The sequence below is a fragment of the Muntiacus reevesi genome, chromosome 7 (genome assembly GCF_963930625.1).
Source record: "Muntiacus reevesi chromosome 7, mMunRee1.1, whole genome shotgun sequence".
Taxonomy (NCBI): domain Eukaryota; kingdom Metazoa; phylum Chordata; class Mammalia; order Artiodactyla; family Cervidae; genus Muntiacus; species Muntiacus reevesi.
This window is the reverse complement of record NC_089255.1, coordinates 13,923,630-13,937,842: the sequence shown is the minus strand read 5'-3', so window position 1 is coordinate 13,937,842 and position 14,213 is coordinate 13,923,630. Positions and strand designations below refer to the sequence as shown.

General features: G+C 42.1%; 1 protein-coding gene across 3 annotated transcripts in view; it reads left to right on the top strand.

Moving 5' to 3' along the window:
• AAGAB (alpha and gamma adaptin binding protein) overlaps positions 1-13,016 on the top strand; it is a 77,388-nt gene extending 64,372 nt beyond the window's left edge. For 2 of the 3 annotated variants that reach the window (XM_065941400.1, XM_065941398.1), the window contains 5 exons: positions 3,969-4,051; positions 4,868-4,964; positions 10,054-10,158; positions 10,612-10,661; positions 11,284-13,016. In XM_065941400.1, coding sequence (XP_065797472.1) covers positions 3,969-4,051; positions 4,868-4,964; positions 10,054-10,158; positions 10,612-10,661; positions 11,284-11,361 — 413 coding nt within the window. In that variant the 3' untranslated portion in view covers positions 11,362-13,016. The remainder of the gene's footprint in view (positions 1-3,968; positions 4,052-4,867; positions 4,965-10,053; positions 10,159-10,611; positions 10,662-11,283) is intronic. The other variant, XM_065941399.1, reaches the window with a different exon arrangement.
• The last annotated feature ends 1,197 nt before the right edge of the window (positions 13,017-14,213 follow it).

Genomic DNA, 14,213 nt, shown 5'->3' with positions numbered 1-14,213 from the left:
AGTTATGGGGGCTGGGCTAGGATAAGTTAGTGAAAGGCACTGAAGTGGTGTGTAATTAATTATTCAGTTCTCAGCTGTTCATCTTATTTCAGTTGAAATCAGCCTAAACCAGGGATATAATAAAGGATTACAGACAAAAAAGAGAACTATATGTGAATAAAAGGATATCTTTTTGCACTTGACCCAAGTTTGTGTCATCATATTCAATATTTGCAGTGTCATATTTAGTATTTGTATATTAAGCATTTAATGCCTCTTTGCTCTTTATATGATACCTTTGGGCTTAATGGAAATTAATTAGGATGGAGATTTTTAAAAATATTTTTATTTATTTATGTTTGGCTGTGCTGGATCTTCGTTGCTGTGTGGACTTTCTTTAGTTGCAGCGAGTAGGGCCTACTCTCTAGTTGCAGTGCATGGGCTTCTCATTGCAGTGGCTTCTCTTGTTGCGGAGCAATGGATGTAGGGCATACAGGCTTTCACTAGGTGGGGTGCGTGGGCTCAGTAGTTGCCGCCCCCCGGGCTCCAGAGCACAGGCTCAGTAGTTGTGGTAGTTGTAGTTGTGGCTTAGTCTTCCCCTGCATGTGGGATCTTCATGGATCAGGGATCGAACTGTGCCTTCCACTGAGCCACCAGGGAAGCCCTAAAACTGGAATTAATTAGAATCAGAGTTCTGAATTTCACATTCAGATTCTAGTTGTGTGACTTTGAAGAAGTTACCTAATCTCTTTGAGTTATATTTTACTCTGTTAAAAAAAAAAAAAGATAAAACCTCGATTCATGTTGATATTTGACAGAAACCAACGCAATACTGTAAAGCAGTTATCCTTCAATTAAAAATAAATAAATTTTAAAAAATTTGTAGAAGATAAATAACAGTGTGCCTTTAGATTTATAAAGAGATATCCAAATAATTTCATATATTTCCACAAGGCTTGAATTTTCCATTTCTAATCTTTATTCTAGATGCTGTGGTTTTGTTTCTGACATTTCCTTGAGGAATTCTATGCAGATGACCAGTACTGAATCAGTGTTTTTAGGACCAGAGTTTGATATACTTACTGTTCCTCCTAGAAGAATTTAATTTACATCACTTAACAACTTCCCATTTCTGTAGCTCTGAAGTTCCAGAAGAATCAGTTGAGTAGACAGATTTATTCCTTCTTAGTCTGGTATTTTGTGGCATCAGTAAAACCAGAGATGCTAAAGCCAGTTTCAACAGCTATCAGCTAAATGAATAAATTCTTAGCAGGGATGACATTTCAATGCCCTGAATCCTGGGGAGAAAAATCTGGCAAACAAGACAAGATTTAGGTGATTCTCGCCTGTTAGAACAGTAGTTTTACAGTGGGTGCACATGGGTAGAGTTTTGCTAAACATTGAACTTGGGATAAATGGAAAGTTTCTTTAAAACCATGGGTGTTTAAAACATCCAGGTTTTTTGAGCAACATTAACGTGCTTTTCTAATTGTGAAAATTTTTGTCTCTAACTTCCTTGAAATATAAGCAGTGGAACATAGTGAACTCATGTTAGTTGGCCAAATTCTCCATTGTTTATAAGAAAATACTGAGCCAGAGTTCTTCCAGCTTTCATTAGCCTGAAACCTGATTATAAATTCATAATCATCTATAGATCTTAAAAGGATTTTGGAATTTTTGGTTCTTATTTTTCTATGAAGTAACTTAAAATACCTAATTCAGAGTTGACTTTCAAGAGAAACTGAAAAATGCCACTTTACTTCATCAAATCACAAACCTCTAGAGCAGAAAGAGCCTTAACAACCATTCTAGCAACGCTCTTTTTTTTTTCTTTTTTTTTTAAACAGAAGATTGAGACACAGAAAGATTGACTTGTCCAAGGTCACACTTGTAGGTCAAGCCTATTTGACCACTAGCCCTGTCTTCTTCCCACCTATTTTTACTCTCTTCATAATTTTATTCATTATTAGAATGGGACAACCACGGGTTTTTTTGTTGTGGTGGTGGTTAAACACACATAGCATTTAATCATTAAAAGTTTTGTCTTTAAATAGGCAAACACATGAATATGGAACAAAAGTCAAAAGGTACACAAAGGTTTACAGTATGCAGTGATGAGGCCAACTCCCTTGCTCTCCTGTCCATCCCAGATCCCTTCCTTAGAGGCAGCCACTGTAAAGAATGAGGATTTTAAATAGAGCGTTTGGGTCTAAATAGCACGTCTAAACTGACATTGTATTATATTATTCTTCACGGATTGCAGTCTGGCCTGCCAAGTTTAGGTAATGCCCAACAAAGGAAAAACATAAGCTATGGAATTGGGATGTGGAGAGAATTGTGCACTGATTTGAAAATTACCCAAAGTCCAAGTGATTTCCAGTAATGGAAGTGAAGGCTCCCTTACATCAGTACTCTGTTACTCAGATAATGCCTTTTGTGCAAAGAGCCTGAAGTATTTTTTAAGAATTCTCATGTAGCCTCATGACATGTAAAATCCCTGAGTGGTGCATAACTACTTTCAGCTGCTTTAGAGTCTATACCACATTGGCCACAAAAAAGAATTATGTCGATGTTTGAACAAACACCCCCAGGCTCTGTGAAACCATCAGTGTGGGACATCACATGGATCTGCTTTTCTCAGCCTCTGAGCCGCCATGGCCTGCCTTGATGAAACCTTGGTGTCTGGTCCTTGGAGGGGGCGTACCCAAGCGTCGGGCCTGGAGGGTTCCTCACCACGTGGGCAGGTGGCTAAGGGGCGAGGGGGGCTCCAGGAGCACCTGTGTACCTTTTGTTGTGGAGCAGGGAGGGCAGCAGGGCAGCAGCAGGCTCTTGGTACCGCCTGGTGCCTTTGTCACCTTAAAGCATAGGTGCTGACTCGGGTAGACAACCGCATGCAGTCGGTAGGTGCCTGCCTACGTGCTCAGAGGTCAGCCTGGAAAAAGCTGCAGGTCTGGACTCCACGTGCCCCAGTCGGGCTTAACCCAGTTTCCTCCCCAAGTGAAAGACAGACCTCCCCAAGTGAAAGGGGGGACGAGTAGCTGCAAGTGCTTATCTTTCTGTGGTGCTCTGTGTGACTTATGACAGGTTTCACCCAGTAGGGGAGAAGGCCTTGAAAGTTTGTAAGTTGTTTGAAGAGAGCTGAGAATGGAGCCAGGGAAGCCACAGGGAGGAAAGTGAAGGAAGAGGACATCATCTTTTTGAGAGAGCAGTTCTGTGACTTCTGTGCTGCTAGACTCTTAAATTATGGGTTTCACATCCACTCTCAGGCAGTGGGTTTTTGTTTTGGGGGCTTTTTATTGTTGTTGTTTGGCTTTCCCTCCAGTTTTCCTAATCCTAAGGATTTTCCTGGGCTTGCCTGATGGCTCAGTGATAAAGAATACACCTGCCAATGCAGGAGGAGATGCGGATTTGATCTCTGGGTTGGGAAGATCCCCTGGAGAAGAGAATGGCTATCCTCTCCAGTATTCTTGCCTGGAGAATTCCATGGACAGAGGAGCCTGGTGGGCTATAGTCCATGGGGTTGCAAAGAGGCAGACACCACTGAGTGACTAACACTACCTAATAAATATAAATACTGAAAGTACTGGGAACCTTAACTGAATTAAACAGAACTTAATTTCAAGAAAGCATGAATGTTCATTTTCTTCTGGTAATAATGCCTTGACATTGATTCTTTTTAATGTTTTTTAATTGTTTAGACACTGAAATATTAGTTCATAGTAGCTATTAAAATATCAGTACTTTTAATCTTTGCAAACAGAACTACTGAGCAGCCTTTTGTTATAACGGCCCTGCCAGATATTTGATCTGGACTAATACTCTTTGATTTCAAAGTTATTCAGAATTTAGAGGATTTTGTAATTAATAGTAACTATTTTTATAGTGAAAACTTTCATAACAAGGAAATAGCTGTTATTTCATCATCACAGTCATTTTAACAACTTTACATGTAAATAAAACATTTCACTGATTGTATTTTTTCTGTTCAGAGAGGAACCAAGGCCTTAACCTTCTCAGCTCATTGACTGGAGCAAACCATAGCATTGGATCAGCAGAGACCTGCCACTCAGAGGTAAAGATTTTTCCTGGATCTTTTCTCTGCTTTGGCTTTTATTTCTACTCGTCATTATGAATCTCTACACCATTCACCCATTTTTTTCCTTTCCAATTAAGAAGTGGCAGAGAATACCCAGAATAGATCCAAGGAGCCTGCTGCCTGTTAGGAGCAGCTAGATTGGTATTAAAGCAGTAAGCCCTTTCAAGACGTTTACAATTTGGGCTGTTCCATGTGTTTTTGCTAGAGTGCTTTTAAAAACATGCTAGAATTTCCTTGAGGCTGAAGTTGTCCCCCACATCTTCAAATGTAAAATAAAAGTAATGGTTCTTTTAAGTACTTCTTCTGTATTCTACAATCTGAGGCAGGTCCTTGTCCTTAATGAGCTTAATAGGCTGACTTCAGCCCTCTGTCCTCAAGGACTTTGGTCCGTGTCCGCCGTGGTCGGCGTGCTGGAATCATGCGCACATTATGCAGTGCCACATTGTCTTCCCAGGACCTTCTTCTTCTGTCTCTGAGCTGTTTTGTGATAGGATTATGTACATTTTCAGGTTTTGAGTAAAACATGATTTGAAACAAAACAAACAATATGTTTTTAATAGTCAAAAGCAAAATCATAGCACTTTTCTATCCTTGAGGAAAAACACCCCCAGGTTAGTGAATCCTTGGGCTTTTTTTACATAATGTGGCCTCGATCCTTCTTCCGTCCCTCCTCATGTCTAGCTCCTCTCACTGCCTCTCTAAAGCTGAGCAGTGCGTGGACTGTGCGCCTTTTTGGAGGTAGCACGGAAGCGGCCTCCGGTTAGACTGTGGCTCGTGTATGTTTCTCCACAGCAATCCTGTGTGCCGGCAGCAGAGAGGACCGAGGCCCTCTCGGACCATCGAGGGGCCGCTTCTGACACGGCAGACGCGCAGGTCGACAGCGTTGTGGGTGAGTGCTGTGTGGCTGCCAAGTGAGAGCGCTGTGGAACTTGCCAAGCCCACGCATGGGACATACATCATCCAGAGGGAAACTGACTTTAGACGAGGATGAGGGAAGGACATCGGCCATTGATTCTGTTCAGTTGCTAGGTCATGTCTGACTCTCTTGCAACCCCATGGACTGTAACCCTCCAGGCTCCACAGGATTTCCCAGGTAAGAGTATTGGAGTGGGTTGCCATTTCCTTCTCCAGGGGATCTTCCATACCTAGGGATCGAACCTTTGTCACCTATAATGGATCCTTTGCCACTGAGCCACCAGGGAAGTCCAAGGACATCAGTAGTGACCCCAAATGAATGTGAGCCTTGTGGACGGCTGTCAGAAAAAGCAGGGAGAGTAAATACATTACAGTACAAATCTGTGGGCACCACTGATTCTCTCAGCAGAATCTTGATTATCTTAAAGTAGGTAGAACCAGGTAGTGAACAGCTTTATATCTCCATATTCCACCATTTTTTCATGGTATTTTACAGCAGTCAGAATTGGTAACAAGAATAATGTAGTTTTATAAGCCCTCTCATATCCTTTTAAAGTTCTTTTATGTCCACATTCTCATTTGGTAATGAAGTTTGGCAGAGAAGTTATTTTACAAAGATGAAGGTGCGGCCCAGAGCAGTTTAATAACTTGTCCAAGGGCATCGAACAAGAAAGTCTTGGAGCTGAAACTGAAAAGCAGTTTGTCCAAAAAGCTAGAAAGCCACGGTGCTTAGTTGACAATAACTATAAATGTTCTTTTGTTGGGAAACTACTCACATCACTACTACTTTTAATGCCACGTAGGGCCCATGTGCAATAATAAGTCTTAAAAAAACTTTTTTTCTGTTTGTAAACTAATTCATACAGAAAACTAATTGGTTATAGAAACATATTAAGAAGCAAAAATTGTGTATAACTTCATTTCTCTCCAGTTTATTCAATCTTGTCCTCTCAGTTGAACCCTTCATGTTAGCTTTGAGACCTACTAAAGTCTCTGCCATGAGAACAAACCATTGACCACACAGAAGAAGATGGGAAGATAAGAACTAACCTAAAGAACTCGGGGAAGTGGTGTCCTGACTGGATGCCATAAGCCAGAAACTAAAAGAACTGAACAGAAATCCTACACTCTACTTAATAAATTTGATTCTTACAAATTCTTCTGAAGATAAATATAGTTTACATATATTACTGTTGAAAGAATAAGAAAATATAGCATAGAGAAAGAGAGGTAGGTTTCTCTCTGTCAGAGAAAGAAGTTACAAATAAGGAAAGGTGAAGGCTGGGTTGAATCCTTTGGTACTGAACTAGAAATGAAGGTATCATTGTGAACTCTTAGTTTGTTAACATATAGTTTGAGCAGTGGAGAAATAAATACAGATACGTGTATGCATGTGTGGGCTTCCCAGGTGGTGGCAGTGGGTAAGAACCTGCTTGCCAATGCAGGAGACATAAGAGATCTGAGTTCTATCCCTGGGTCAGGAAGATCCCCTGGAGAAGGGAACGGCAACCCACTCCAGTATTCTTGCCTGGGAAATCCCAAGGACAGAGGAGCCTGGCTGACTACAGTCCTTAGGGTTACAAAGTGTCAGACACGACCGATGTGACTTAGCACACATGCAGGTGTGCATATGTAAGTGCGCACACACATACACACATATATTTCCTAGCTCTGTCCACTAGGAGGGTCTAGAAGCAATAATACTCTAATAGTGGTGGAGACACTTAGCACTTAGATCTTGGTTCCTAAATACCATTCTCCAAGAAAAGATACCAGGGCTACTTGGAGGAGTGTGTGATTCAGGGCTGGGGCAGGAAAAATGAAGGATGAACCTGAAGCATCTCATGGTGCCAGAAAGTAAAGTGGAAGTGAAAGTCACTCAGTCATGTCCAACTCTTTGCAGCCCCATGGACTATATAGTCCATGGAATTCTCCAGGCCAGAATACTGGAGTAGGTAGCCTTTCCCTTCTCCAGGGGATCTTCCCAACCCAAGGATCAAACCTAAGTCTCCCACATTGCAGGCAGATTCTTTACCAGCTGAGCCACAGGAGAAGCCCTAGAATTCTGGAGTGGTTAGCCTATCCCTTCTCCAGCAGATCTTCCCAACCCAGGAATCGAACCGGAATCTCCTGCATTGCAGGCAGATTCTTTACTAACTGAGCTATGTGGGAAGCCAGAAAGTAAGGAAATGCTCAAAAAAGGATGAGGGCGTGTTGAAAGGTCACAGGAACCAACCTGAAAGCATTTCCAGTGGCTAACGCTGGAAGATTTTGACAAGCAACAAAAATTAACATTAGTATTAGGCTGTAATCTATAAAATAAAATGTATACCCATGAATCCATACTAATTAAAATAAATAATTGAATAAATACATACCTGGAAAAGAAAGGGCTGCTACTCCTCCTATAAGAATTCCAGTTGATAAATGTAGACATTATGAGGGAAATAGAAAATCACCCTTAGCCACACTCTACAGTAATAGTCATTGCAGGCAAGATCCACTGATAGATGGTGAAATTAGTAGATGAACATTTGAGAAGAAACACAACATTTCCTTAGTCAAAAAATATCTTTTCCAAATTACTTATTACAAAGGGAGAATAGTAACCTTATACTGGAAAAACCTGGCAAGTACCCCTTTAAGGGGTGAAGGTTACGTCACCAGTAATGACATATTGACATCTCTCAATATGATGCACTGAAAGGGTACTCACGTCTGTGGTGTTCCCGCCAAAGGTGCATAACCTCAGTCGTGAGAAAACATCAGAGAAACCCAAATTAAGGGGCATTACACAAAATAACTGGCCAATACTCTGCAGAAGTGTCAAAACCATGAACGACAAAGACTCAGGAACGATCACGAACGGGAGGAGACTAAGCGGGTCTGACGGCTTATTTCTGTGTAGAGCCCTGAAGTGAATCCTGAAACAGAAAAAAGATACTAGTGGAAAAACTGTTGAGGGTTGAGTGAAGTATGTGGTTAGTAGCACTGTTCCACTATTAACTTCTTGATGTTTATACTTGTACCATAGTTACGTAAGATGTTACCACTAAGGGAGGGTGGGGGAACGGTGTATTGGAATGCTCTATACTATTTTTGCAACTTTTTTTGTAAGAGTAAAATTATTTCAGATTTCTTTAAAAAAGGCAAAACCAAACCAGCGAAAGTAAAAAACTTTCCCTCCCCGACATCTTCCTCCTCTCTCTACTTATTTCCATTCCCCAGCTCATTCTCATCTAGCTCTTGTCCCCATTTTATGCTAAAACAGCTCACCAGCAACTTCTGTGCCGCTCGATCTAACTGATGTCCTTCTGTCCCCATCTTGACCTAAGAGGTCAAGGGCAGCATTTGGTGTTATGAATCAGTCCGTTTCTGAAGCATTAGCTTCTCTTCACTCAACCAGCACATCTCCTGGTCTTCTTCCTACCTCTCTGATGATTCCTTCTCTTCCTTTGGAAGAGTACTCTCCCTTACCCAGCCTTTAAATATCTCCATTCCTCAGTGTTCTATCTAAGCTCCTCTTCCAAACCTATATTTCAGCATGAAGTGATTCTACCATATCCATAGTTCAAATAACATGTATACAGATAAATCACAATTTTTTTTGTCTCTAGCCGTGTATAGCAACTGCCACCACAGCACACCCATTGAACGAAAACAAATTTATTAACCAAAAGTATTTTTAACATCAAATAATCTGTATAGTATTGTAGTAGATGCAAAGAATTATGTTATCATCCTTGTCTTCAAGGAGCTCATAGTCTAAAAATTGCAGAGACAGGCCTTGTAATGTAATGGGTAAAGTCATGGACTTGGAGTCCTGGACAACTGGGTTTGAATCATGACTCTGCCACTAGTAGTGAGATGACCTTGAGTAAGTTATTTAGCTTTCCCTAGTTTCCCTAGGGCCTTAGTTTTCCCTTCTGTAAAGTAAGGGTAAGAAATCTTTCCCCACAGTGCTGTTGCAACAATGAAATGGAATTGTGGCAGTTAAAGCACTCAGCAGTGGAGGGAGACACAGCTGTCTCTCTCTCTTACTGTGGTAGATGTTATAGTAGTGGTGGAGGGACGTGAGAACACAGAGTAGTATGTGTCAGTGCCAGGGCAGCTCTGTAAACACCAGTTGTGGGATGAATCTTAAGGAAGGAGACGTGTGAGTTGGGATGGTCGGGGAAGACATCCTACAAGTGGCCAGCCTGGAGTGGAGGCTGAGTGAAAATTCTGACTAAAAACAAAGTTTGATAAAGAAACCACATGCCGATGCAGAAACAGTAAAGGATTTGTGGTAAGAAAATAGGAATTTAGATTGGCTCTGCCTTTGAATAGCTCTAATTTTAGAAGATTTCATTTTTAAACCCAGGTTGCTTCATGTGTAAATTGTGGACAGTGGTATCTGTCCTAACCACCTTATATGGTTGTCAGTAACAGATGTGAAAATAGTTGTTGTCCAGTAAAGTATGGTATAAATTTCAGGCATTTATTGAATCTGCATATCTTAGTACAGGGTGTGGGCTTTAGAAATTGGAAACACGTAAGTCTGAATCCTGGCTTCCCAGGTGGTTCACCGGTAAGGAATCTGCCTGCCATGCAGGAGCTGCAGGAGCTGCGGGTTTGATCCTTGGGTTGGGAAGATCCCCTGGAAGAGGAAGTGGCAACCCATTCTAGTATTCTTGCCTGGAAAATCCCATGGACAGAGGAGCCTGGCAGGCTGCAGATCGCAGAGTCAGGTCCGAGCATGCATACATGCATAAATCTGACCCCAAGGTCACACTTACTAGCTGTGACCCAGAGTAAGATCACTTCTCTTTGTACTCTAGTTTTCTCAGGAAAGGTAGAAACAGAATTCTGTGCCTCATTGCAGTATGTCAAGGATAAAACGAGTCCCTGTTCATCTGTGAGGGCCCGCTAGCACCCAGGCAGGATACAGCATCAGGAGGTGTATAGCTGGCCCGTGCTGGGCCCTCGTTCAGTGGTGACTTGCGTCCAAGCCAGACTCATTGCTGTAGGATTCTGGGTATTTAGCACATACATAAATCCTGTGTGGCAAATCCTTATTGCAGATCCCATGTTAGACCTGGACATCCAAGAACTTGCCAGTCTTACTACAGGCGGAGGAGATTTGGAGAATTTTGAAAGACTGTTTTCAAAGTTAAAAGAAATGAAAGGTAATTGGGTCCATTGGGTCTTACAGGTTTCCGTAGTGATGCTCCTCTGTCTTATCTAGTAGGATTTTACTTTGTAACTGCTAATAGCATTCCATGCTTTGGCCTCATCTGAGAAATGTAGATACTGTGGGACTGTGCCATCCTCTGTTGGTAAAAGTTTCTTTAGGAAAATTCTCCTTTTTTCATTCTTTTTCTTTTTCCTTTCCCTTCTTCTCTTGCCTGTTTCTTTCAGTCTGTCTCATTAACATGGAATCAGTAAGATCCCTACCAATTTACTCACATCATTCCCATCTGGAAGATTTGGAAGACTTAAACTATCTAACAGCTGTAATGACTCCACCATAAACATGTGTTTTTGCAACCCATCTCCCATCTTCTAGTGTTAGAACATCTATGCACTCCAGATTCTCCTGTGCGATTAGATGAATTTCTTAAGATATATTTTCCCCCTAGACAAGGCTGCGACGCTTCCTCACGAGCAAAGAAAGATGCATGCAGAAAAGGTGAGAAAATTAGTCAGGTATTTACATACTTACTGCAGGTCCAGTGCTGTAAGAATTATATGTCACACTTGTTTACTTCTCAAGTGTCTTACTGTGAAGTTTTTGTTGGATATTCACTTATGATTAATTGAATATTTAGTTGCTGCCATCAGGCCAGGATTTTCCAGTGTATGTTGAGTGACGTGGAACATTGAAGCTCAGAATGTTTGCCTTCCTAGCTGTTAGGCTGGAAAACTCTTGAGTTATTTTGTTTGGGTTGGTTTGGAACAACACATGTTCCTGGCAAGAAATGTATATGGTTTATGGTATCCCATTGTATGACTGTGTCATAACTTACTTATCCACTTCCCCCTTGCACATTTCAGTCTTGTGCCTTTTTTTTCGTAGTGAAGTTCATATCCCTGTACGTCGCCTATGTAAACAGTTCTGATTATATCCTCAGTATGAAGTCTAGGAATAGACGTCGTGGGTCAGGGTGCTCAGGGGGTTTGGTAGATGCTGCCAGAGCACTGACGGGCAGGCACGGTGTAGAATTTTAAGTCTTAGGTCAGTTCTGTGTGTGACATGAAACGAGCTGAAGTTTAGGTGTTCCCTAAACTCTGTTGCTTGCTTCTCTCCACAGGTGGCCAAAGCCTTCTGGATGGCAATTGGGGGAGACAGAGATGAAATTGAAGGCCTTTCATCTGATGAAGAGCACTAAACCATTCATGCTAGGGCTGGCCTAACTAAGACCCTAGCGCTCTCTCCCTGAGATTCTTCTCTCTTCAATCCAGTCATCTTTTGCTGAGCTTACCAGCATCGTGTTGGCTGCCTGACTTGTTTACAGGGTCCCGTTAATTTTAGTTTTCAGTAGAGGGTAAAGCAGAAATCTCTTCTCCCTCAGTATATTGTAAGAGAGTGAGAAATTTTCAAATAACCTTTTTTTTTTGTTCTAGGAACGGGAGTGGGGTAAGCCTCAAAGGCCTGTGTGATTTGCCCTAGTTAAAGAAGAAAAACCACCACCCAGCTTTCCTGGTCAGTCTTTTGAGGAGCATTCCCTGTGTTCATGTTGATCCCTGCAGATCAGGAGTTTTCTGGTTTTCTCTTTGAAGGAGCTTGCTGCTGGAGGTTTGATGCTTTTGGTGGGAGGAAAGGAAAAAACTGCAGGTTTAATCTGTGATGTAGTGCAGATTATGGGTCAGCCACTGGCCCTCGGGCTAGTCTCTAGCTTAAAAAAAAGCATCTGGGCATTTCATTTGAAATACAGTAATCTGACCTCTTGGTAGAAAGTATTGAGAAACCAGTGTGAATTTTTAGACTATAATAAATGATGCAAAGGTTTTCTACTCTGGTAGGGATAAAAATAAACCGTTCTCTACCAAGTTGTGGGCAGGGGTGGGGGTGGGGCATGGGTAAGAGAAACTTAAGGAATTCCCTGTATAGGCCGTTGAATCAGTATGATCCTAGCCTGAGAATTTTGGATTAGTATTACCATGTAGAAACTTTTCTTTCTTAGAGTTTGCTACTTGAGATGGCAGAGATGTGTTGTCACAGTTGATACCCTCAGAACAAGGGGAGTTTCCTCTTCTCTTTCTGAATGCCAGAGATCACTGCTAGAAAGTAACACTTAAGTGGGACTTGGTGGGAAGGCATGCAGAACGCTAGGCAATGAATGAATCCCTCAGTACCTGTGTTACTTCCAGGGCTGAGGAGTTGGGCTGCAGGGACACTGATCTCCAAGGGGGAAGTTCCCAGAAGAGTGGGAAATGCAGAAATGAAACCCTTATTTCTGTTTGTAATGCACGTCATGAGCCTTCAGCCTGCCGTGGCTCCCAGCTGTCTCAGGGCACACGGGCTGAGACCTGCTGCTGGCCTGGTGTGGGTGTGAACCCCATAGGTCACCAGCAGAAACAAATTTCAGACCTGTGTGTGCAGCACCTTTTCAGCACTGCAGAACCTGCTACAGATGGCAGAAGGAACAGAATGCTCCAGGGTCCTGGCCAGAGCGGCCACAGGATGGAAGGTTTCAGTGAGTGGGGTGTTCAGGGAGAGCCATTCGAGGGGACGTTGGCGGCTGTCTTCCTTGGTAACTTTTTTCTTTTTCTTTTAACTATTCTGAGGGTCTTTGAGACTGTAGTTTACCGCCATTCCAGCACTGTTTCTTTGAGGTGACTGCATTGGCCATTGAGGGGGAATGTAAGGAAAGTCAGCTCTGGGGTTACAAAATGAAAGGTGGAACAAGTTTTTCTTAAAATCTGAAAGGTTTCAGAGAACACACTAGGTCACATGGTTTGGGAAAACAGACTATAAAAAGCTGTGAACTTGATCTTGTGGATTAAACAAAGCCATGTGATTAAAGTGTGATTTATTTGTAAACCCTGCTTACGTGTATTTTTGTGATTTTGTTGTTTTTTAGTAGAGGATGTGGGCGGGGGCAGGGGGAGCCTTCCTTCTTTGGATTAGGCATAAATAGCAATAATCTGTTCGTCAAACTCACTGTTTTAAATCTACCATTCATGTGTATAGTACCATGTTTTCAAGGTCTCAGCTATCTAGGGGTATTGGCCCCTTCTGGGTGACATGTGAGATTAAGGTGTACAGTAGTAACTACTGAAGGCCCTTTTAAGAAGCATGATCATGAGCTAATAGTGCAGTAGAAATTGCAGACTCTCCGAAGTGACCTATGTACATGCCACCACAAGTTATTATGGACTGCCCCATCTGGGATTTAAAACAAGAGCCTCGGCTTTTTTCCCCCTTGAACATTTTTCTATTTGTGTAACACAGCATCTGGCCCAAAGTGGGCCCTTAAGTTTGGTTTGGATTTTCATTTGATATTTTGATGGCTATGATTGCAAAGTTTTCAGGTCTGTGAGTGTTGGGAGGTAGGGAGAGACAAGAATAAACTTTTTTTTTCCTGAGAAAATCATATATTATGTAATAATTTTGGAGTGATGAAGACATAGATATTTTTATAATTTTAAAATATGTTATCCTGCCAGAATATGAGAAGATTGACAGAACCACGTCTGCTTGCTGTCTATTTATAGAACTTGGCCACATCTAGTTCAGAGAAGCAGGAGATTCAGGGAAGCTAGACTTAGATGGCTGAGTAATATGGGATGTGGTTCAAGGACCATGGAGCATGTGAGGCCATTACTGCAGACTGCTTGTAACATGGGAAATGTGATCTGCAGCTAACTTCGTGTTCCCGCCGTGGAGAACTGGGGATAAATGGTTTTGCTGTGGCCCATCAGGTTCTCTCTACCTTGGGCCAGTCTCTTAACAATGGTCATTAAGAGAGCACTTGGCGTGCCCCTTGGCCTGCCTTGGCCTGCCGTGGAAAAACAGTCTTAGAAGAATCACTGTCTAAGGGTAAGATGAGAGCTCCCTGAGCTATTCTGAGCCGGAGTGTTTGCTGATGCAAAGCTAAATTTAGCCAACATCTGTCCAGTGTGGTCAGAAGTTTGATTCATTGAACATTCTGATTGATGGAGACAGCGCCAGGGAATGCTGGATGAGTTAAGAGTCTCCCTTCATCCCCCCTCCCCCCCCCCAAAAAAGCTTTTAAAA